The sequence below is a fragment of the Dendronephthya gigantea genome, unplaced genomic scaffold, assembly GCF_004324835.1.
Source record: "Dendronephthya gigantea isolate DGI-Jeju-01 unplaced genomic scaffold, DenGig_1.0 000001F, whole genome shotgun sequence".
NCBI lineage: Eukaryota > Metazoa > Cnidaria > Anthozoa > Malacalcyonacea > Nephtheidae > Dendronephthya > Dendronephthya gigantea.
The window spans coordinates 5,534,102-5,556,049 of NW_021163011.1; the positions used below are offsets into that span (position 1 = coordinate 5,534,102).

The 21,948-nt window shown below is 39.2% G+C and overlaps 3 protein-coding genes and 2 non-coding genes across 5 annotated transcripts in view; 2 read left to right on the plus strand and 3 right to left on the minus strand.

The window, feature by feature from the left end:
* Positions 1–34: 34 nt before the first annotated feature.
* LOC114524809 (zinc finger protein 28-like) lies at positions 35–5,074 on the minus strand. Its single transcript, XM_028545999.1, has 6 exons — positions 4,759–5,074; positions 3,752–3,940; positions 3,450–3,612; positions 3,065–3,332; positions 2,134–2,697; positions 35–1,950 (listed from the first exon to the last, which is right to left on the minus strand). Exons 1-6 carry the CDS (start codon positions 4,991–4,993, stop codon positions 523–525), a joined length of 2,847 nt encoding a protein of 948 aa, XP_028401800.1. The 5' UTR covers positions 4,994–5,074; the 3' UTR covers positions 35–522.
* Positions 5,075–5,909: 835 nt separating this feature from the next.
* Positions 5,910–8,554, minus strand: LOC114526445 (periostin-like). The gene is made up of 3 exons (XM_028548050.1): positions 8,056–8,554; positions 7,059–7,266; positions 5,910–6,552 (listed from the first exon to the last, which is right to left on the minus strand). The coding sequence occupies exons 1-3, from the start codon at positions 8,476–8,478 to the stop codon at positions 6,251–6,253; spliced, it is 933 nt and encodes a 310-aa protein (XP_028403851.1). The 5' UTR covers positions 8,479–8,554; the 3' UTR covers positions 5,910–6,250.
* Positions 8,555–9,296: 742 nt separating this feature from the next.
* On the plus strand, positions 9,297–9,368 carry Trnag-ucc. Its single transcript has one exon. It is a non-coding gene; the product is annotated as a tRNA-Gly (tRNA).
* Positions 9,369–9,876: 508 nt separating this feature from the next.
* Trnag-ucc lies at positions 9,877–9,948 on the plus strand. Its single transcript has one exon. It is a non-coding gene; the product is annotated as a tRNA-Gly (tRNA).
* A 958-nt stretch (positions 9,949–10,906) lies between these two features.
* The window catches only part of LOC114526435 (protocadherin Fat 1-like), a 31,654-nt gene continuing 20,612 nt past the window's right edge, over positions 10,907–21,948 (minus strand). The window contains 12 exon segments of the mRNA XM_028548039.1: positions 10,907–12,585; positions 12,741–12,996; positions 13,140–13,291; positions 13,529–13,681; positions 13,896–14,154; positions 14,491–16,358; positions 16,500–17,931; positions 18,198–18,812; positions 19,274–19,704; positions 19,904–20,256; positions 20,576–21,423; positions 21,524–21,847. Coding sequence (XP_028403840.1) covers positions 11,345–12,585; positions 12,741–12,996; positions 13,140–13,291; positions 13,529–13,681; positions 13,896–14,154; positions 14,491–16,358; positions 16,500–17,931; positions 18,198–18,812; positions 19,274–19,704; positions 19,904–20,256; positions 20,576–21,423; positions 21,524–21,847 — 7,932 coding nt within the window. The 3' untranslated portion in view covers positions 10,907–11,344.

Genomic DNA, 21,948 nt, shown 5'->3' on the forward strand with positions numbered 1-21,948 from the left:
TGTTTTTGGTAAATGTTTAGTAAATGATTCTATACATATTACAACACTATTAAATATACCGAACTAAAATTTTTATAGGTTTTATATGCTGATGTTACCCATATGTTACCATGCACAGAAATTTTAAAGACAATTTTCAGCGGGTTCCCACTAAAATATTTTTGTGTATCAATATACACTCACTATAGTAATATATTCAATGAATAACGTAAGAATGTTTATGTGCAAATTGAGAGACTTGTGATTTTAGCGAGGGTCAGATTTGACGGGTACGACCCACCATGGTGTGCGAATAACATAATTTGTAATTGATACTTATTCAATATGTTGACGAAATGAAAGTTTTGTAACCGCACTCGAAGTGGAATCTCAAGCTCGCCATCTAACGATCTTTCCCGGAATCAAATTCAGGCCATACAACCCTGATTGAATGTCACACACTAAAGAGAACTAGAAAACTACCTGTTTCTATATTATTAGCATCACTACACAACATTTCACTACAATCTACATGTATGATATTTAAGATGTGTCCGAGGATGAGTCAATGGTCTGAACCGTTATAGAGTCCACTTCTACAGCATGACATTTATTCTCGTGGACCTTCAAAAAATCTTTACGGCTGAATGTCATATCACACAATTGGCACTTGAACGGCTTAACTCCACTGTGAGTTCTCTCATGCCTCACCAGATTACCATGCTGCGCAAACTTTTTATCACACTGCTGACATTCATACGGGCGTTCTCCCGTATGCACCCTCTCATGAAGCTTCAAAGCACTTGGTTGCTCAAACCATTTATCACACTGAGCGCAAGGATAAGGCTTTTTGCGTAGAATTCTTGGGGTGTTCTTAAAGGGACTTACAACGGCCTGGAAATCACCCTCAGTTTCCCTATGAGACTGACCGACTTGGGTTAAACCAACAAGGGCTTCAGCTATTATCGTCGAAGTCTGACTCGTTTCGACATCCTCCATCGCTTCGGTTGGGCCAACTTGAATCGCCTGGCTAAGATGGTCAGTTTGTGCATAAAGAGCGGCTTGGGGAAGTTCGGTTACGAGAACAATTTGGGTCGTGTCAGGCGTTTGGTCATCTTCTGTTGTTTTACGCGTATCATCTGTAGGGCTTGTTTCACTGCCCCCGCTAATGTTAGCAGCACTTTCCTCCACTCCAGCATCTAGGGTTATATCGCCAACTTCATTAGTTTCCATAACTTCCTCAATTTGACTTGACTGACTGATAAGACTCGTTTGGCTCATATGATCAAGTTGATCGGTATGACTATCCTCCGCAGAATCTTTGCATTCACAAGATTGATTGACTTCAATCTTTATCTCCGCATCACTTTCACTCAGTTGACTTGACTCACCATCTGGACAGGTTTGACCTTCACTTATTTCGTTAGGTTGGTTTATCTCACCCACCTGACATGTTTTACCTGCAGATTTGCTTGCTTCACCAATAGTCATTGTTTCGCTAGGTTGGCTTGCTTCATCTGTCTGACTTGTTTCAACAGCATGAATAGTTTCACTTGTTTCACACACTTCGTTGTTGTCGAATTCATTTGTTCGATAGGACTCGCCAGTTTTAGCTCCATCAGTCTGACTTGCTTCAGCATCAGCAGTCTGACCTGCTTCAAAATCAGATATCTGACTTGCTTCACCGGCAGGAGCCTCACCTGCTTCATCAATTTGACTTTCTGCACCATTCACCATAGTCGAATTCTCTTTATCGGAATGCATTTTTGCATGAGCCTTTAGGTGATCTAAACGTCTAAATGTCTTTACACAAACACTACAACTATACGGTTTGTTATCAGTATGTCTCTTCTTATGTCGAAGCATATTTCCAGCTTGACTAAAACAACGTCCGCAGACATCGCAAGCAAAAGGTTTCTCTCCGGTGTGTTTGCGCATGTGCTGTTTCAACGAGCCAACTTGATCGAACACCTAAAAAAACGGTTATAACTTATAAAAACATTATAGTAAGTAAAACAGGGTCACCTACAATATAGTAAGTAAAACAGGGTCACCTACAATATAGTAAGTAAAACAGGGTCAGTTTTAGCCAGTAATAAATTTTTGGCTGTTTAATAAGATGCTTCGTTCATTTACTTCAGCCTGTTGACAAACCTTATCACAAGTTTCACAACGATGTTCCTTCTTTCCACTCTTCGACTTCGTGTGTGATGTAACATGAAGGACAAGTCCCTCTGGATCGCTAAAGCTCTTCTCACAGATAGCACACTTGTAAGGTTTTTCTCTGAGGTGCGTTTGAGCGTGTTTCACCAAGGCTTCCGGATCAGGAAACTCTGCTTTACATTCCTTACATTTTGTCTCCGGATGATCATTCTTTTTATGCGCTTTTAATTCTTTTGCCATTGAAAAGACCTCGTTACATTCATCGCATGGAATTCCAGCGAGTGGATGAACGGTCTTCTTGTGCTCTTTGAAGTCGTTAGCAACGGAAAAAACCTCAGAACATTGATCGCACTGGAAGCCGTTTTCTGAGTGGGTTTTTTCGTGGACTTTAAGAAGGTCGGGCCGGTTAAAATTCTTCTGACAGAATTCGCATCGGTAAGGTTTCACTCCGGAATGTGTTTTTTTATGTCTTTTCATGTTTCCTAATTGGGCAAATTTTCTGTCACACTGATCACACTCATAAGGACGTTCTCCAGTATGTGTTCTTTGGTGAACCTACAATACACAATATCGCATTAAGCCAGCGTCAGAATGGATTCTAAACTAGAACTCAGTTAACACCTGTTCTAATTACTTTCTTTATGTGGACTAACTCACTAAAATTCACTGCACAGCAACTCAAGGCCGGTTCTCCATTATGTAGGTGAAATTTTTCGATCAAACGAATTTTTTTGCTTGATTTTTCCCCCCGCGCCCCCACCCAGTCGACGGGTAAAGTAGGATTCTTGGCTAAGCCCCTGTTCCTGACCCCGTGTGAATTCCATACCAAAAATGTAACTTCTTCAGTTAAAACACGAGTAAATTGGATAACAAGCCTGAATGAACAAGTGAATATTAGGTAAAACGGTAAAGGTAAACGCACCTTTAGAGAGCTCGGTAAGTCGAAGGATTTTTCACAAACGTCACAGATGAAGGCTTTTACGCCGGTGTGAACTTTCAAATGTTTGAAGAGAGTTGTTTCCTTTTTAAAGCCTGCACCGCATGCTTCGCATTTGAACTCGGGTTCTTTATCATGAGTTTTCTTGTGGTTCAACATGTTGGTTAGTTGCGTGAAGCTCTTCTCACAGACATCACAACGATGAGGCTTGACGTCTAAATGCGTCTTCTCATGAAGCTTCATTATATCCATTCTGAAACATTAAGTATACGAGCATTGCAAAGTTTAAATACCACATATTATAGAGACTGGTCCCACATCAAAACGTACGAGGTCACAAATCAAAGCTTTAAATTACATAATAACTCACCTACGGAAAGTCTTTTCACAAACCGAACATTTGAATGGAGCATCTCCAGTATGAGATCTCTTGTGTCTCATTAAATTCCCCAGTTGTGTGAAGGATTTAGGGCAATCAGGACATTCAAATTTCGTTCCTTCAATATGAGTTCTTGCATGACGATTTAATGAACCTACAGGGAAAAAGAGCAACTATTAGAGTTCTAACAATTAAGACATCAGTTACCCAATTAATCAGCTCACAATAATTTTATTATCAGTTCATTGCCCCATTAACCATGTCCTACTCAAACAAGACCTGTGTGTACTTACCAGTATGAGAAAAAATTTTCTCACAAACTTGACATTTAAAAACTTTCTTCTCTTTTGGTTGTTTAGGTTGTGCTTGAGAGACTGGCAACATTTCATAATCAACTTGTTCTTGCTGCTCAGAAGTTTGAGCTGCTTCAACACAAGCGAAGGTTGTTTGGTCAACTTGGCCTTCTTGTCCACCTGATTCTCCTATATTATTAAAAATATTTAAAAGAAGCATTCAATGATGATGGAATACTACATTGACAACAATTTACTCTTTATCATTTTATACAATACTATATCTAGCTGCAAATTTATTTACAAGGCTCTGTTTCATGACTATGAACTTTGTTATTTGTTTTTTTTTATTTACAGTAACTGTAGCAACAGAATTTGGTAAGTGATTTGCTAAAAATGTGTGTAACTGTCACTAGTGTGCGCCTGGCTTAAGGTATGGTTGCATCTATAAGCAAGCACTAGCATAAGCACCTTGTTCATCAGATTTTATTAAGAACAATTGATAAAAAAATATATATTGATTTTGGCAAAGGCGAAGGGTGAATTAGGGTGAATTTTCTCTAGTTCATTCCTACGGTTTATAATATTACATAACTCTAAGTAATTTGTACATTTTAATTTTCTTTCTTCAATATTTCAAAACGTATCTATAGCTCATTTTTCATTTCTTTGTTGGTCCTTAATTTACAAAACCTAGATACCTGTTAGTTACATATGGCACAGCTGCAGTAGGATTGTGAATGCAAAATTTTCCCTGCTTCATGAATTGAAAACAGCTTTAAAATTTGTTATTTTGTTTTTTAAATGTATAAAACTGTTTTCCCGCCAAAAAAGTCCACATGGCGCAGATATTTCTTGTCTTAAAGGCGCAACAAACATCAGCTCAAGTCAAATGTCGTGTATTTTGTAGGTTTTTATTAAAATTTCAGCTGATCTGTTGTCCTACAAAATTTCGACGACCTACAAAAATTATACAAATATCAGAGATTATTAACCGGTTATCATACCTGAAACTTCATAACTAACTTGTTGTCCCTCACTGGTATCGACAACGCATTGGAATACGGTTTGTTGCGGAGCTTCTTCTCCCGTCTCTGCCGGTTGAACGACATGTTCGCTCGTGTTTACAACACACTCAAAAGCCGCTTGACCTCCAGCTTGTTCTAATGCTTGCTGCTGGTTTTGCACAACACAATTTAGAGCTTCGATAATAATGTTGTATTCAACTGGTATTTCTTCCATAATATCTGAAAGAATTTCCTTTCAAGAAGCGAATTTTGCAAAGTACACTTTTAAAATGGAAATATCGCAAAGATAATAAAATGGCGGCAAAGGAAATTTAGCTGCGGAAGTACTTCATGTAATATGTAACAAATGGGTGCGCATCGGACTCGCGGTTGGTAACCTATCAACCGCGAGTGGCTTTTTTGCATCCAAATAACTCAATTTTGGACTTTTTATTTCTTGTTTTATAGCTTGAAAAAGGTTTGGTTGATTAAAAGATTTTTTATCAAGTGATAGGGATTTCTCACGAAATTATGTATGAGTGTATCGACAGTATCGTTGTCAGTCTGTCACAGGATGACACATCTCTATTTGGCATCCAATCTAGAGTCTCAAAAAAATCATTTTAAAAGTTAAAAAATGCCATTTCGGTTTGCCCATGCGGGGAAGGGTACCAATTACCAACCACAACTACACATCAGGTCCTCAACCAACGAGGTTAGGGTTAACGGTTACAAACTTAGAAATGAACGTAAAAAGGTAAACTTTACATGTAAAGACGTGGTCATTTAGAGTTTGAGCAGAAAAATTGAAAAACGTTTAAAATTTGAGTCTCAAAGTTGTTGTAAACAGGTCTTTTTCGGAGCTCATGCATGTAACCATTTCAACCCTTTTCAATTCAACGATCATACTCTCCTTTCGTCAATTATTTTACTAATTATGAGATGGTTGTGCAGGTGTTAAACTTGGTGTAATGACTAATGAGTACCAACATGCAACTCTTTCCAGCTCACACGTGCAATCGTGTTTCCCTTTTTATTGATTTCGTTTAGGAACCCCAGCCTACGAAGCCACAGCTTCATCCCCGGTACTTTTCGGCCATATTTGACAATATAGACTACATGCATTCTGGATAGATATCACAGTAAAAAACTCCCACAACTCTTTGCAATCATGCAGTCAGTTATTTAGTATTTTAGGTTCAAACATTTGTAGCATCAGAGCAAAGCCACTTTTGACAATACGTCGACCTGATAGCTTTTACCGGGTACTGAATATTACAACTGACAAGTTTAGTGCGGCTTATATATTGAGAAGAACACTGAATTAACCGATTAAAACGGAAACATTAAAAAACCACTAAAACCCTGCGACTTGCTTTATTGAAATCACTGAAGTTTTCGTCAATTAAGATCAATAACTTCAATCAAATGAATGTTTTAGAAAACGATCCTACATATAACAAAAAATACCACGTCAATAGTCAATTCAATGTTAATCTGCCTGAGGCGGGATCAAGACGGTGTCGATAACTTGCATTACTCCATTGTATGCAATTATATCAGCTTGGATCACTGTTGAGTTGCTGTTAAACACCACTTTTGTTCCGCTTACAGACACATTTATACTTTCTCCTGTGTATGTTTGTATCTTCCCAGTTTCAAAACCGACTAAACAGTATATTTCCAACAGTAAATGATATTCAAGAACGTCGTGTAGAAACTTGAAGCTGCTATCCATCTTTTCTTTTACATCTGATGACAATTTTTCAAATGCAGCGTCATTGGGTACCAGCACTGAATGAAATAAATTATTGGAACAGTTAATAGTTAATTTCAGGGGCGTGGCCAGCCTGAAAATTTAGTCATGACCGAATTGTCAGGCTGGCTACGCCACTGGTTAATTTTAGCAAAATGTTTCACCTGCTTGAGTGGGTTCAATGGAAACTTTCGGCGAATATTATTTTTACTGTTTAACTGCTTAGTTGTCGACAACTAATAATTTAGAGTTTAGTTAGCAACAACGTGCGCGACAGACTACGTTTTTTAGTTGTCGATCACAAATAGTTGCCGACCGCTAAATCCCTAGACCTAGTCTGTGGAGGCCCTTACCTTTATTTTAATTGCATGTGCACTTCGCCTTCGGATATATCGTTATGTTACGGATTTTTGGTTAGGAAAGGGTGGCGGTTAAGGACTGGGTTCAATGAGAAAATATTTCGTGCGCATAACATATTAACGACAGTAACTGCACTTCCTTTGGTTTTTCGATGGATATATAGGTATATGAACGATATACTCACATGTCATTGGACCTGGACTACGAAACATCTGTTGAATACTGCCTTGGTTCACATACTTGAAAAAGCTTGAGAATGTTGAGGTTTTGCTTAAAATGTCATAGACGTCTCCTTCTGGGGGATTCATAACTCCATTCATGATATCTAGGATACCATTGTCATATGTAGCATCGGTAACACTACCAAGTGGTTGACATGATCCATAATAGGCCTATATATAATTATACAATTTATCTATGATCAATCATTATGGCCAAACGAAATTGACTGGTTAGGGAGCTCTATTTAAACTCTGTAAACGAGGTTTTGAGAAACTTAAAATTTACATTGTTCTTTCTCTGTACCGGTAATAGCATTTTAGCATTGACGGCGAACTGACGAAGCACAGGAAGAACTCTTCTCCCTCGTGGCGCTCGCGCGTGTACGCGAGTCTACTCGGTCTATTATTTATTATTATGATTATGACATAATAACAGACCGAGAAGACTCGCGTACACGCCCGAGCGCCACGAAAACGAAAATATTTCTGGGCTGTTATGCTTATTCTTCTATACATAAATGCTGGTATACTATAGTCTATATATTGGAATTGGTCGCTCCTACTTCTCATATTACAAGATCATTATAGCTATAAGCCATCATTGTATTCGGAAACTTGGGCACGTGACTCTATATTTCCTAGTATTTGATGCAAATGAGTTGAAATACTTGGAAATCGACGCATGCGGTCCAGTACAGAACGCAAATCGAAAGCTAAACTGGGCAAAGAATATTTCATGTTTCGACTTAAAATATCGGCAAAATTAAAAATTGCTGTCAAGATGCTATTAGTTTGACTTACTATATAAATTTTGACATACGCAAAAAATAAATTAATCTTAACGGCAACAGTAACAAAAAGTCTACAATTAAAACAGCAGGATGGAGATAAGTGTATTCTTCTCGTACAGTAAACGCGTGCACTTTGTTTGACATATGTTCACAATGTGTACAAACTCACCCCATTGTATCTTTCAAACCTAATTTTCTGCTGACCTCCAAGTAGAGTTTTTACTTTCATATTTGGTACGATCCTGCTTGTTGGGAAGGCACCCAGATGTACGTGGTACTGGAGTATTTCAGACAGACGAGTAGTATTTGAAAGTACGCCTTTGGCTGCATTTATGATTGCTTTGTTAGTTGGTGCAAATACGGTGTAGCTCGTGGTTGTAACGTTTAGCTTCTCAAATAACTTGGCTTGCTTCAGAAGACTTCGAAAAGACGTCAAGTTGTATTTTTGGAGCATTTGATCGAAGTCGATTTCCTTATTCACTCTGTTGTTCACTTCAACAGCCAGTTCGTCATCATTTATCACCATCGGGAGGGTGTGGCACAGAGAGACAAACAAGAAATGTAACGAAAGTATAAGATTCATTCCATTCATCTTGCTAAGACAATAGAAAAATTTTGAAAACTTTACCGTGCACCAACCAGTCTGAAATAAAGTGAACTGTAAAAGGCAATATATACAGTATATATATTTATGTATCGACAAACTTTAACGTCATAAAGAGTTCACCAATCACAGAATGGCAAATATTTATCAATTGCCTTATATGGCCAAATATACTTCACCGCCTCATACCCAGGGAAGGTAACGTATATGGGAGACGCATTATAACTCGTGAACGGGTAAAGGTAGATATTTTATCAAATGCTTATCTATTCGTCCTTTTCAATAACTAGCTAGTAGCTAAAGCCGTATCTGAAAACTAAAACCTGCCCGTGTTCTCAGGCATACTCCCTGCTGAGCCCCTTTTGGAACTTGGAAGGCGTGAGAGAGAACGCATTACGCATGAGAGCGCTTGGGAGGCAATTCGTGCCTCGTACATCAGTGATTGGTCTCGCCGCCTCGTAGCATCCCGGGTGACTGTAGCATAACATCCTCGTTCCCAGGTTTCCCGCAAGATCGTGGTCACTGGGATGATTCGAAGCATGATTCGAAGGTGCTCGTAATCTCGTATATTGATCATATCAATTAGATCGTTAATTCATTATTAAATAGTGATCTCCAAAGCGCTTAGGTGCGTAACTTCGTAATGTTGGGAACAACGCTAGACACGTGCCATGAAATGCATGTTGTCCAAAATTGGGTAAAAATTGAATGATTAATCGTATGATTTAAGTTTGAGTTGTTCAGTATTATCCAAGACTAATAGTTATAGCATTATAAACAATAAATCAACGTAATTTTACAAGCTGGCGTTGGTGGTGTAAAGGCTAGCATTGCTGCCTTCCAAGCAGTAGATCCGGGTTCGATTCCCGGCCAACGCACATTTCTTGACCCCCTCCCCTTTTTTTCTTTCAAATCCTGGCGGTTCCAAATTTTAAAACTCTTTCGCAGATTATTTATACCCAAACAGTTAATATTTAAAAATTGTGTCATTGCAGTTAGAAGTCCACTTAGTGGTCCACCGCAATTTCTATTTAGTTGCCCCCAGTCTTCTCGCCTTGCCCTTAGTCTTCTCGCCTAACACTATGCCCGCGCCGCGCGCACCCGCACGGTACCGTTTTTCGTTGCTTTTCATATAGTACCAGTGTAATACAAGAAAACGAAAATTATCGATCCTGTGATTACAGAAAGCCAGCACGAAAATGAACTGCAGATAAGAGGAGCACAATAAACAACTCACAATATCCACAAATACGAGCATTTCTTCGAATCGTAGCAGCCGAGCCTGATTGGTGGGATACCAGAACTTAATGCCAATTTCACACACCCCATCACGCGGAATTTTATGCGATACTTATAAACAATAAATCAACGTAATTTTACAAGCTGGCGTTGGTGGTGTAAAGGCTAGCATTGCTGCCTTCCAAGCAGTAGATCCGGGTTCGATTCCCGGCCAACGCACATTTCTTGACCCCCTCCCCTTTTTTTCTTTCAAATCCTGGCGGTTCCAAATTTTAAAACTCTTTCGCAGATTATTTATACCCAAACAGTTAATATTTAAAAATTGTGTCATTGCAGTTAGAAGTCCACTTAGTGGTCCACCGCAATTTCTATTTAGTTGCCCCCAGTCTTCTCGCCTTGCCCTTAGTCTTCTCGCCTAACACTATGCCCGCGCCGCGCGCACCCGCACGGTACCGTTTTTCGTTGCTTTTCATATAGTACCAGTGTAATACAAGAAAACGAAAATTATCGATCCTGTGATTACAGAAAGCCAGCACGAAAATGAACTGCAGATAAGAGGAGCACAATAAACAACTCACAATATCCACAAATACGAGCATTTCTTCGAATCGTAGCAGCCGAGCCTGATTGGTGGGATACCAGAACTTAATGCCAATTTCACACACCCCATCACGCGGAATTTTATGCGATACTTTTTTGTCCAAAGGATAAGTGAGGGCCTTCCTCCCCGCGGTGCAGCGTGTTTGATTCCTGCCAGGGACCCAAAATCCATTTTTAATACGTTAGTAAGATTATGACCGAAGAGATATGCAATGCGTGAAAAGACAAAGATACTAGTATACTGCCCATCAGGTAAAAATTAATTTTTAAAATACTTTCAACCTTGTTGCACATCTGTACACTTTTAGTCCGTGCTATTCCCAAACGTTTTCAGTTTTTCTAAAATGCTACAAACCCAGGGCTGCCTTCTTCGCTCTTTACGTACAGATGCAAGTGAAAATTTATTTACTGAATCAGCAATGTCGTGTTCTGTGACAAATGATTTTTTGTTACCTAAGCCGGCAGACCGATCGACATCCTTTTCGCTAAATGCCAGCACGGCATACAAAAGGAATGTGTAATAAGCAATATAAGTATAACACAAGACGTAAAAAATAAGCACTGAACGTAAGTGGTACAAAATCAATTGAATAAATATTGAATTTACTACAAAAATTCTACAGGCCTTTCACTTTTAAAAAAAAGCTACAACGATAAATAGTGGAGCAACTTAATTAGTAAAAGATGTATGTTCATAAATATGATACAGGCAACGGCTACACGCTAACATTAAAATATCTGTTAATAAATAGATTAAAAGTTCCAAAACAAAAACGCTATAAATATTTACAACGTTCATTATGTACAAAAAGAATAGTAAATGCCTTCTTCAGCATGACGAAGATCTGAAAATCTTTATTTCGTCGGGTAACGGTGCAATAAATCGAAAACTTTCCATTTGGAACTTGGAACAGGCTTTTAAGCAGACTTTGTATCAATTTTCAAGTTCTATTCTTCGTAAATCAGCTATATAATACGGCACGAAGAAGGCATTTATAACATTTATTTCACTATATTATAATTGTGACTCTTGGAGAAAAGTTTCCCCACGAGAGTGTCTCACGGTCGGTATTTTTTCTAACATCGCTGATGTCTCGTCTTCATGATCACTTGTACTCACAGAATCTCGCTGATCACTGTCAGGAATAAAATAATCAACTTCATCATCATTGTATGTCTCCAAATGTCCCGTATGGAATGGTTCATGTGCATCAAGTTGTGAACTCAAGGATTCCTCGTCATCGTCAGAGGGTGTTGATGCACAATTTGTCCCTAACAGATCATCCACGACGTCCGCAGTTTTCGTAAACAGTTTCTCGATGTCATTAGTGCACTGTCGAATGACTTCCAAACCTTCTTCACCAATTTCCGAAAAATCTTCACAACTTTGACTACGCACAGAGCTTTGTGATGACGCCCTGGAACAACGGTACTGCGTGGGTTTCTTCGGAACATCAGGGATACCTTGAGTGTCGTTGTATTGTCGTGGTCTCCTAGGGACTTGAGGAACAGCGTTTGTACCTGAATATTCCCCGCAGTCATCATACTTTTGATAATCTCCAGAGTCGGCGAACTTTTTGAGCCTCTTAGGTTGCATTTCAGGCAAATCTGCGTAATCCCAAGATGGATTACGACTTCCCAAACGTGTTGGGGGGTCATCAACATCCCCTCTTCGCGGAGGAGGTACCGGCGGACAAGAAGGCATTTCATCAACGGTTTCTTTAATCTTTAGTTCATGTCTTTCATGATTTAGTCTTGCAGCTTTTGCTTTTCGACGTCGTTTATGATAACAGCGACATCCGAGGGCAAGAATCACGGCAATGAGGATTAGTACAAACACGGCTGATCCGATATAAATGAACTCTTTCGTGCCCATCGGTTCTGAATGGGTTACTGCAGCAACACGGTTATCACATCGCAATCCATTAAAATTGCTATTATTACAGTCACATTTGAATGAACCAAATGTGTTTATACATCTTGCATTGTTTTTACACGGAAGTAATTCACATTCATTAACATCTTCACTGCAGTCACGCGACTTAAATCCAGGTTTACATTCACATGTAGGTTCATCATCTTTCATTCTGCATTGTCCATCATTATGGCAAAATGAAGGATGGCAGATGTCAATAGAACAGTTGTTTGTTACGTCTTTTGCTGAAGCTGTGGCTGCCCCATTGCTGCTTGTTAATGACAAATCATTACCATTCAGTCGAGGATTCTCCATGCACCCGAAGAAGCCGTTGAAAACAGCTAGGGAAGAAAATATGTTTATGTGAATACTTGAATAAAACAACTCAAACATAGGAAAGAGTGTGACTTAAGTCATCAGAACCACCAAAAGTTTCTCTTTCTTCAGATTTCAGAACTAATTTATAGTTCCCTGTGTAAAACGACAAGCTACTCACTGTTTGCACTTCTTTTTGATTTTTGAGCCGATTCTCCACCAATGATTATATTATTTATATCAACATTCAGGAAACTCATTGAACCAGATGCAACAGTTGTTACAGGTTCCCCAGAATCTAAAGTGAGACGAACATATCTCTCTTTTCTTTTCATTTCAACTTCATGCCATTTTCCATCATTTGTCTTGCCATCAACAATCACCTCTCCTTCACCACTACCATAGTCAAAACGAGCACGAATCTTCCCATGGACAATCTGAATTGGTTGATATACAGTACATATATTAGATTACATCATTTAATAACTAATTCTTTTGATGAACTTCGCATAGCACAAGTCATGTGAGAAGTGATTCAGAAAATAAAAATATGAATAAAATATGATGCAGTGGACTGTACCTCAAGAATGAAATAGTCGTGAGCTCCTCTCACTGAAAATATTGTACCAGAAGGTTTCGTTGTTCGCAGAGAAACGGAAAATGATAAAATTTTTGCCTTTTTATCATGAAGCTTGTAGCGGACGTAACTGTTGCCATTGAATGTCATAGCATCTTAAAAATGATACGATAGTTAGGTTGGATAAAACATCTTTTTTTAATAACGTGCATAAAACATCTTTTTTTAATAACGTGCATCTCTTGAATTTCTTATTGAAACCTGTACATGCAACCTTTCTACCATCCCCCTTGACGTTATTTCATCATGCAGAGTCCTGGAGGTAAACTCTTTCACCCACCCAGAATTACCCAAAATACCATATAAATTAGCCCCATGCATAAACAACTTACTTATATGACATTTTCTTCCAGTACAATCATGACCACAATCTTTTCCCTTAGGACAGACACATTGGTAACCAGTTGGACGGTCAATGCATTCAAATCCAGGTTTGCATGGTTTATTTTGACATTCGGATTTCTCCAAAACGCCGCATTCAACATCTGCATGTAAACAACACGTATTGTGAAAAAATCATAGATAAGCATAACTTTATTTTGTTGTTTCAATTTCATATATAGGCACATGAGTTTTTGGGCCAATACGAATCCCTAACCTTTTGTCAGTTTGCTACATACACAACACCAGTTTACTAATTGCATGTTAGCTTTTTTACATTAAATAAATTTCTTCTACACAATTTTAGACGCGACTTACCTGAAATTCCCTCAGGACAAACACACTTGCTCGTCTGCTCATTCTTGTAGGACAAAAATATCGCCTTATTACCAGTTAAACTGCTCCACTCGTTTATCACGTTAATAACATTTCGACATTCTTTTCCAGCAGGGCATGAACGTTTACGTTTGTCACAAGGAAATAGACCAACAGAAGACACTACAACTTTGGACAACTTCTGAAATGACGTGAGTCGATCTTCTAGCGTCTCTCGCAGGTTGTTTGGGCTGAAAAAATCCTAAGAAAAAGAAATGAGAATGACAAGGTTGAGAACTACCGGTCCTACATGTGCGTTCGGTCAGTCCGCGCAGTGCTAGCTAGCGCGCATGTTCTAAAATCCTATAGTAGGTTTAGACGCGGTGTTTTCAGTATATAAATATATATGCAATTTTACACTAAGCACTATTATAGAAACTCCAAATAACCATACTTCTATTTCTATCACTGTATTAACACCATCGCTGCCTAAACTTTCTCGAATGTCTATTCGATAAGAGCTCCCAATTTAATCAATTCGACCTATAGATATTTGTTAGAGATTCCTCGAGATTCCAAGAATACTCCTCGGCCTTACCTCTTGCCCCTTTTTCTTCACTGCAAACACGATATCAAGCATGTTTTTCGGTGCTGTTTGAATGCTCCATAAATATATATCATCGACAGAGCACGATTCAATGTTAGCCAATGTTTCTATCATAGCGGAAAGCGATGTGGATACAAAACTACCAAGCGTTTTTCCAGTTACTCTTACGGTCACGCTGTTATTAACAACCCCTGGTGTAATCGTCTTTACACGTACAGTCACCTTGGTATTCACTTTGTAAGTTCCGTCTGCGACTAGGACTTGCAGAGGATATGAACCAGACTTCAGTGTTCGCAGCATTCTGATGGTCCCGTCTTGTGATCCAATCGAGAATGCCGAGTTACCTTTCAGTAAAGTAAATTGCAAAATGGTATCTTTGGCTTGATTGTTCACGATGACCTGTCCAATTATTCCGCCGGTGAATTCATCAACAAGCATATTAACATAGACAGTGATTGGTTGGACATCAGGTGGGTTCGTGGTCGGTTTAACAACCACTATTCCAACACTTGTTCTCGCAGATAAAACGGGAGAGCCATTGTCAACTGTTTGTATAATCATGTTGTATGTTAAATTGTGATTTTTGAGTGGTTTACGTAAAAGCAATGCCCCAGAGGACGAATTTAATCTGAAGGCTTGGTTCCCACCGGTTATGACGCTGAATTTGAATGGTTTGGAATTTGTTGGCCCGTCTTTGTCTGTAGGTTTGAGTTGCAACACTACAGATCCAATTCGAGTGTCAGAACGAAGTAACATGTTAACCTTTTGTCTAACTATCGGGGGATTATCATTCAGGTCTTTGATGTTGATAATTAACTTGACGTCGGAAAATAATGGAGGATTTCCGTCATCTTGGACACGTACAACAATTTCATACTTGTCTACTTTTTCATAGTCCAGTTCACCCTGTACCCTAACGATTCCGTTCAAAGCTTCAACTACGAATGGATTGTCACTTGGCGTCGACTTTATGATGACAAAATGAATATGACTGGAGGTATCGTTATCAGTGGCAGACAGAGGAATCACTATTGTACCATTATCACTTCCCTCGTTTACGGATACTTCATATAATCGTCTACTGAAGACGGGCTTATTGTCGTTATAATCCAACACTTTGATTTTGACCGAGGCTGAGCTGATGAGAATAGATTTACCAGATGGTTTAACCATGCGAGCTTCAACAGTAAATATGTGTGCGCGTGAAGTTTCATAATCAAGTGCTGAAATTAATGTGATTTTTCCTGTATTCTCATCAATCTTAAACAACTTTTGAATTTCGTCAAGTTCATCTGCTATTTTATAGATAATATTGAAATCTTTTCCACTACAAGAAACCGATACCGTATTGATCTCATACGGTGGTTTAATATGTTCTGATAAATCAGTTCTGTATACGTTTTCAACAAACGGGCAATTTTCTATCGTGGATACGGTGATCTCAACAGTTGCGATGGACGATAGTGATGGTACGCCACTGTCAGTTGCTATGACGTTGAAAACAAAATTCTCCTCATCTCGCTGCAGCAGCCTGCTCTTTAATAATATAACTCCAGTTTCCTTTTCAAGCGTAAAAAGATCAGCGGTGGATGAATTCATAAACGCATAAGTTACTTTGCGGTTCACTCCAAGGTCTTTGTCTGTCGCCTCAACTCGAACTAAGAAAGCATTTTCTTTGGCATCAACGGCGATCAATTTTATGTAACGCGTTTTCGTGAACTGTGGTGGACTATCGTTCACATCTAAAATATCTATCGTAAGATTGGTATAACAAGAGCTGTCTCCGTCTGAAGCAGAAATCAGGAGGTTGTAGCTGGATTTCTTCTCGCGGTCCAAGCCATGTTTTAGCTTAACAATACCTGGAGAAAGAAAAAAATCACACATACGTTGATATATCGCAAGCACGGGAATTACGGCAATTTTAACAGCGAAACAGAAATTTGTGCGGTGGTGTAAATACTGGTGAGTAAATACTAGTCAATGAAGGAAGTCGGTTGTACCTTTGTCTCTATTTACAGTAAACATATCACTGTATGTCTGGAAAACGATTTTACTGTTGTTATCAGCATCGATATCGGTAGCATTGATGGTAACAATGGAGGAACCAACACTGAGATCTTCATATACACCCAAACGTAAACTTGACTGTTGGCAGACTGGTTCGTTATCATTTACGTCCGTTATTTCTATGTGAACAAGCGCTGATGCAGTGAACGCGCCATCAAATGCTGTGATATTCAACAAGTATCTTGGAAACATCTCACGATCGAGTTTATCACTCAGGTAAATCTTTTTCGAGGCTTGATTAATGTCGAATTTATTATGGAGATCTCCTTGTACTATATAATAAATCACATTTGCATTGGTATCCTTATCCGTTGTATTCAAGGTAAGAACTTCAGAGTAGACAGGTAGATCTTCTCTTACTGACACTGTATATACTCTCTGAGAGAAAACTGGCGGGGAGTCGTTGACGTCGTCAACACTTATCTTAACACTGGTGGAACTGTTCAACGAAATGCCTCTTCCATGATCCCTCGCGTCAATTTTGATAACGTATAAAGAAACAGTTTCTCGATCTAAACCACCATTGACACTGAGCCAACCAGTTTTGGAATGAACAATGAAAGTTTCGGCAAAATGCTTCGATTCAGATGACAAATGATACGAGACAACAGCGTTCTCTTTGCTGTCCTTGTCGTGTGCTCGTACTTGAACTATGTTACGTCCGATGGCGGCATTCTCCGGGACATTCACGATATAGAGATCAGATTCAAATTCTGGCTTATTGTCATTTGCGTCAAGGATATCTATATGAACCAATGCATATGCAGAAAACGTCGATCTGTTTGCTTTAATAGTGAGGTCGTAGCTTTGCACACTTTCAAAGTCCAAACCTCGTAACACCTGTAACTGTCCAGCCGAGTCAATACCAAATGTTCCAAGCATATTCGTTCTCTCGTTATTGCCAATATCAATTGAGTAGTCAACTCCCGAAGACACGGCAGTATCTTGGTCATCAATAAGCGTGAGTCTAGCTGGGACAGGTCCTAGGACAGTCTCAGAAAATGTGAACGAATAATAAGGGGCTTTAAACTTGAATAACAGGTTTTGAATATAGACACGCACAGGAGTATAGCTTTTCAATTTCAAATATCCATTATCATTTGCACGAACGTAGAAATCATAGACATTTTCCAATGGCTTTCTAAGAAATGTGATAACACCTGAAGATGAATCAACACCAAACACATACGGCGATCTCTGACCTACGAGAGTATATGTCAGTGCGCCATTGTCTCCACTATCAGGATCAACAGCAGTCACTCTGACAACACTCTCGCCTACGGAAGTATTACTTGCAGAAACAACGGCTGTGTAAGACGGCATTTGGAATCGAGGCCGGTTGTCATTCTCGTCCAGAATTTTAACCTATAAAAATAAAGATATGTTAAGCCATTTACACCTGAACAGAATGTATAAGGCAACTATCCCATCAACTAGAAGCAGTTACGGAAGATCAACTGGAAAACCTACGTTATGATGTAGTTTCCAGGCAAAGCATGTTTCTGATTGGCCATTGACTCCAGTTGAGTAATCAGGAACATGCTTTGTACGCAAGGTCCATAGAAAAAATAATTCAAGCACAATGTTTCATATGAATTAGCATGAACGAGAAAAGAAGAGTCGAACTGTACCTTGACATTGCAAATGGTCGTTTCTCCTCCCTCATCACTTGCACGGACTGGAATAGTGATTGAGCTCATCTCCTCGCGATCCAGAGATCTGATAGTCGTTATGATACCAGTACTTGAATCAATTTTGAAGTCTTTCGCCGCTCGTGGACTGTCAATTGCATAGACGAGCTCACCAAACCTGCCAGAATCTTGATCGGTTGCAGTGACCATGGCAACATAGCTATCAGCCGGGTAGTTCTCTGTAACCTGCGCGTGGTAAACATCTTTCTGGAATTTTGGTGGGTGGTTATTAGATTGTCCAACAACGACATCAACTTGTGTATAAGACGTATGGTTGCCATCAAACACCGAGACTTTTAAATTGTAAACCTTGCCAAGTGTAATACCGGGAACTTCAGAGAGAGAAACAACGCCTGACTTTTCATCGATTACAAAATATTTTGCACCAAAACCAGGAACGATAGCGTATCTTAATTTCGAGAAATCACTTTCATCAGCATCTTTAGCAAGAACCTGGGTGATAAAATGCCTCGGTCCACCATTCTCTACAACTGTTGCACGGTAAATGGATTTCTGAAATACTGGAGCATGGTCGTTCACGTCCTTCACCAGTACCTAATAGAAATGATTTAACATCAGGTCATGATAAATAATCGTGTGAGAAATATCGAGCGAATACAAGGCACCACGAGGTTTGAGTAATTACTGTTTGACACTACTAGTCCTCGTACCAGGCACTTTAGAAATGTAAATGTTCCAGTAGAGACTACACGCAGGCTAGGCACTTTATTGCAAAGCATGAATGCTCGTATCCATGTACTTATACACTAAATATAGAGTTCTCGTCGCATTCCCTCTTTATTCAAACATCAGAACGTCTTCGAATGAAGCACCTGCCGACTGAAGACGCCAAATAAATTAGATTGTAATATTTCTATTCTATTATATAATCCTCATCTTAAAATATTACAACCTAATGTGTTTGGCGTCTTGTTTTAATCGATATCCTAAAAATTTTTAAAGATGTTTATTTTCGGATTGTGGCAGAAGAGAAATCATAAAAAACTACTACAAACCGTTACTGAAGTTTCAGCAGACAAGGAAGGCACGCCATGATCTTTGACTCGTATAACAATATCATAACGTTTCTGTGTTTCATAATCCAATTTTTTCTCTATTCTTAAAATTCCCGTAATATGACTGACGGCAAATGTTCCCGGTACAACTGAGTTATCATTCACGATCTCGAAATATAGTCTGCTATTCTCCCCAGAATCTTTATCAATGGCATCAACACGCAATAAACTCATTCCAACAGGGGCGTTTTCCTTGATTTTAACGAAGTATGGAGATGCATCAAACACTGGAGGGTTATCATTAATGTCTTGAACAAGGACAATGATGGTAGCGAGGCTAAAGGCTCCGGTCTTCGAATCCTGAGCTCGAACGGATAGGATGTAACTGGGGATGGCTTCAAAATCCAATTCACATATCAAGGATAACTCACCTACAGTAAAAATACATGTGTAAATTATCTGAATTATCTTATATTGCCGTAATATCAAGCATTGCTTAGAAGAATCCTTGATGTTAGCTACAATATCAAAATGTAATATGCAATTAACTAGGAACCAATGGCAATAGACAAATTCTACTTTGAGTAATCGTATGTCACAAGGCCGTTGAAATATAAGAAAACGGCTCACCAGAATCAACATCACACTCAAATTGACTATAGTTATCTCCTTTTACAATGCTGAATACAGGTTTTCCCTTCGGACATCTAGCATGGAGTTGTTTGAATACTTTATCAACGGCGGTATTTTCGGCCAGTTCCACAGTATAGGAAGGTTTCTCAAATATACAAGCATCTCCAGATTCAATCCTCACAGATATTTCGGCTTCGGACTTCAAGGGATTCTCTCCTGAATCTTTTGCTTCAACAGTCAGTGTAAACTCTGCAGGAGTTGGCAGACCAGCTAACTTATCAAGTACACTCAGTGCACCAGAGCTAGCATCAATACCAAACATAGCACTGTCGTCTTTCTTTATTTTGTAACTAAAAAATGTGGATAATCATTTTTTTCATTATACTGCTCGGAAATTAAAGACGATAGCATGCACAGTTTCATTACGCATTTTAATCAGTGATTTAAGTTGGGATCCGCTTTTAACCTACTCGCTATATATATAACCCCAAAGCCTATTGGAAGGAATTATACACCAAGTTCTGCCAGTCCAGTTAGGTGTTTCCATGAATAATACAAGTGTGAATAGTAGTCTATATGGTTTGTGCAATCACAATAGACCTTCCTGAAGCATCGACGGTTTGTCTCTGCTGAGCGAGCGATACAATCGATCTCATACACATCACTTACCTGATTTCTTTATTTTTTCCAATATCACAATCAGACGCAGCTATATTTGCCACAGTTGAGCCAGCTTTAGCGCTCTTTGAAACGACGAAGAAAAGTGGTGGCGGAGGGAACGTTGGTATGCAATCATTTACATCGTCCACGATGACTGTAACTAAGCAACGGGCTATTCTCGGTGGAATGCGATCATCCTGGACCATTACAATGAGACGATACGAGCCTCTCTGTTCTCGGTCTAGTACAACTCCAGGTTTTGTTTTAATTTTGCCTGTACTCTCGTGAATTGAGAACAAATCTTCAAAGATGCTAAGGCTAAACCGAAGCTTTTCCCAGACGTTATAACCACGAACAAATGGAGTATACACAGTCTGTACTTCAGAAGTATTTTCTCGGGCGTGAGTTTGAGCGAATGGTTCAGAGAACCGAAAGCTTGTTTTTATCATTGGTTTGAACACGACACGAAGTTTAGCGTGATCGATCAATGTTCCGTCACTAACTTGTACCACGGCGTTGTACCAACCTTTCTTGGCCTTGGAAGGGTCCTTGATAAACACCCTGCCACTGGAGATATCGACATCAAGTAGAGACGGAGTATCTTGTCGGGTAATAGAAAAAGCTAGGGTGCCAAGACGATCACGATCTGAAGCAGTTAAAGTGGTAATATGGACATCTTGGTACACTGGGAGATACACACGGCTTTCAAAGGTATTACTGGAGAATTTTGGTTTGTTATCATTGAGATTGTTTGCGTGAATAATAACAGTCGTGGTGGTGCATAATGAGGGCGAGCCTTGATCGCTCACTTTCACCATGAGTTTGTATGACCGTCGAGTTTCATAATCTAGTGTTACCTAAAATAGAAAAGAGACGTTGAGTTTGCACAAAATTACACCTTCATGCACACAGGATTGATGTTTTAACAAAAGCAAGAGGTAATGCCATTGGTGATACCTTGGTGGTACGAATTTCCCCAGTATTTTCACCTATCTTGAAATGACGTGCAGGGTTGATCATTTCATATTTAAAACCAGAATTCCCTACGTCGCTATCATGAGCTGAGATAACCAAAGGACGACCGTCAACAGTTAACACTGTCGAATCTTCAGCAGAGTTTTCCTCGATATATCCAACAAGAGGCTTGTGTTCAACCACTGGACTGTTGTCGTTCCTGTTATTTATCTTTATATGAAGTGTGATTTCTTGTGAATACCCGCTTCCATCCTGAGCCCTCACGCGTAGCGAACATGATAAAATTTTCTCAGCATCAAGAATTTCCTATGAAGAAAATTACCGCACTTAATCGTTGTAGTCTTACCGTTGCATTTACAACTTTTTAAAACGATATAATTTAATTTCTATATCCAGACCGGGGCCTG

What these genes read in the sequence shown, in the direction of transcription:
- LOC114524809 (XM_028545999.1), bottom strand. Translation starts at nt 4,993, where the DNA reads ATGGAAGAAATACCAGTTGAATACAACATTATTATCGAAGCTCTAAAT. An exon ending in AGTTAGTTATGAAGTTTCAG is followed by an intron (nt 3,941 to 4,758) that starts GTATGATAACCG and finishes TTAATAATATAG; the next exon opens with GAGAATCAGGTGGACAAGAA. An exon ending in TGTGAAAAGACTTTCCGTAG is followed by an intron (nt 3,333 to 3,449) that starts GTGAGTTATTAT and finishes TTAATGTTTCAG; the next exon opens with AATGGATATAATGAAGCTTC.
- LOC114526445 (XM_028548050.1), bottom strand. Translation starts at nt 8,478, where the DNA reads ATGAATGGAATGAATCTTATACTTTCGTTACATTTCTTGTTTGTCTCT. An exon ending in GGTTTGAAAGATACAATGGG is followed by an intron (nt 7,267 to 8,055) that starts GTGAGTTTGTAC and finishes AATTATATATAG; the next exon opens with GCCTATTATGGATCATGTCA. An exon ending in TAGTCCAGGTCCAATGACAT is followed by an intron (nt 6,553 to 7,058) that starts GTGAGTATATCG and finishes TATTTCATTCAG; the next exon opens with TGCTGGTACCCAATGACGCT.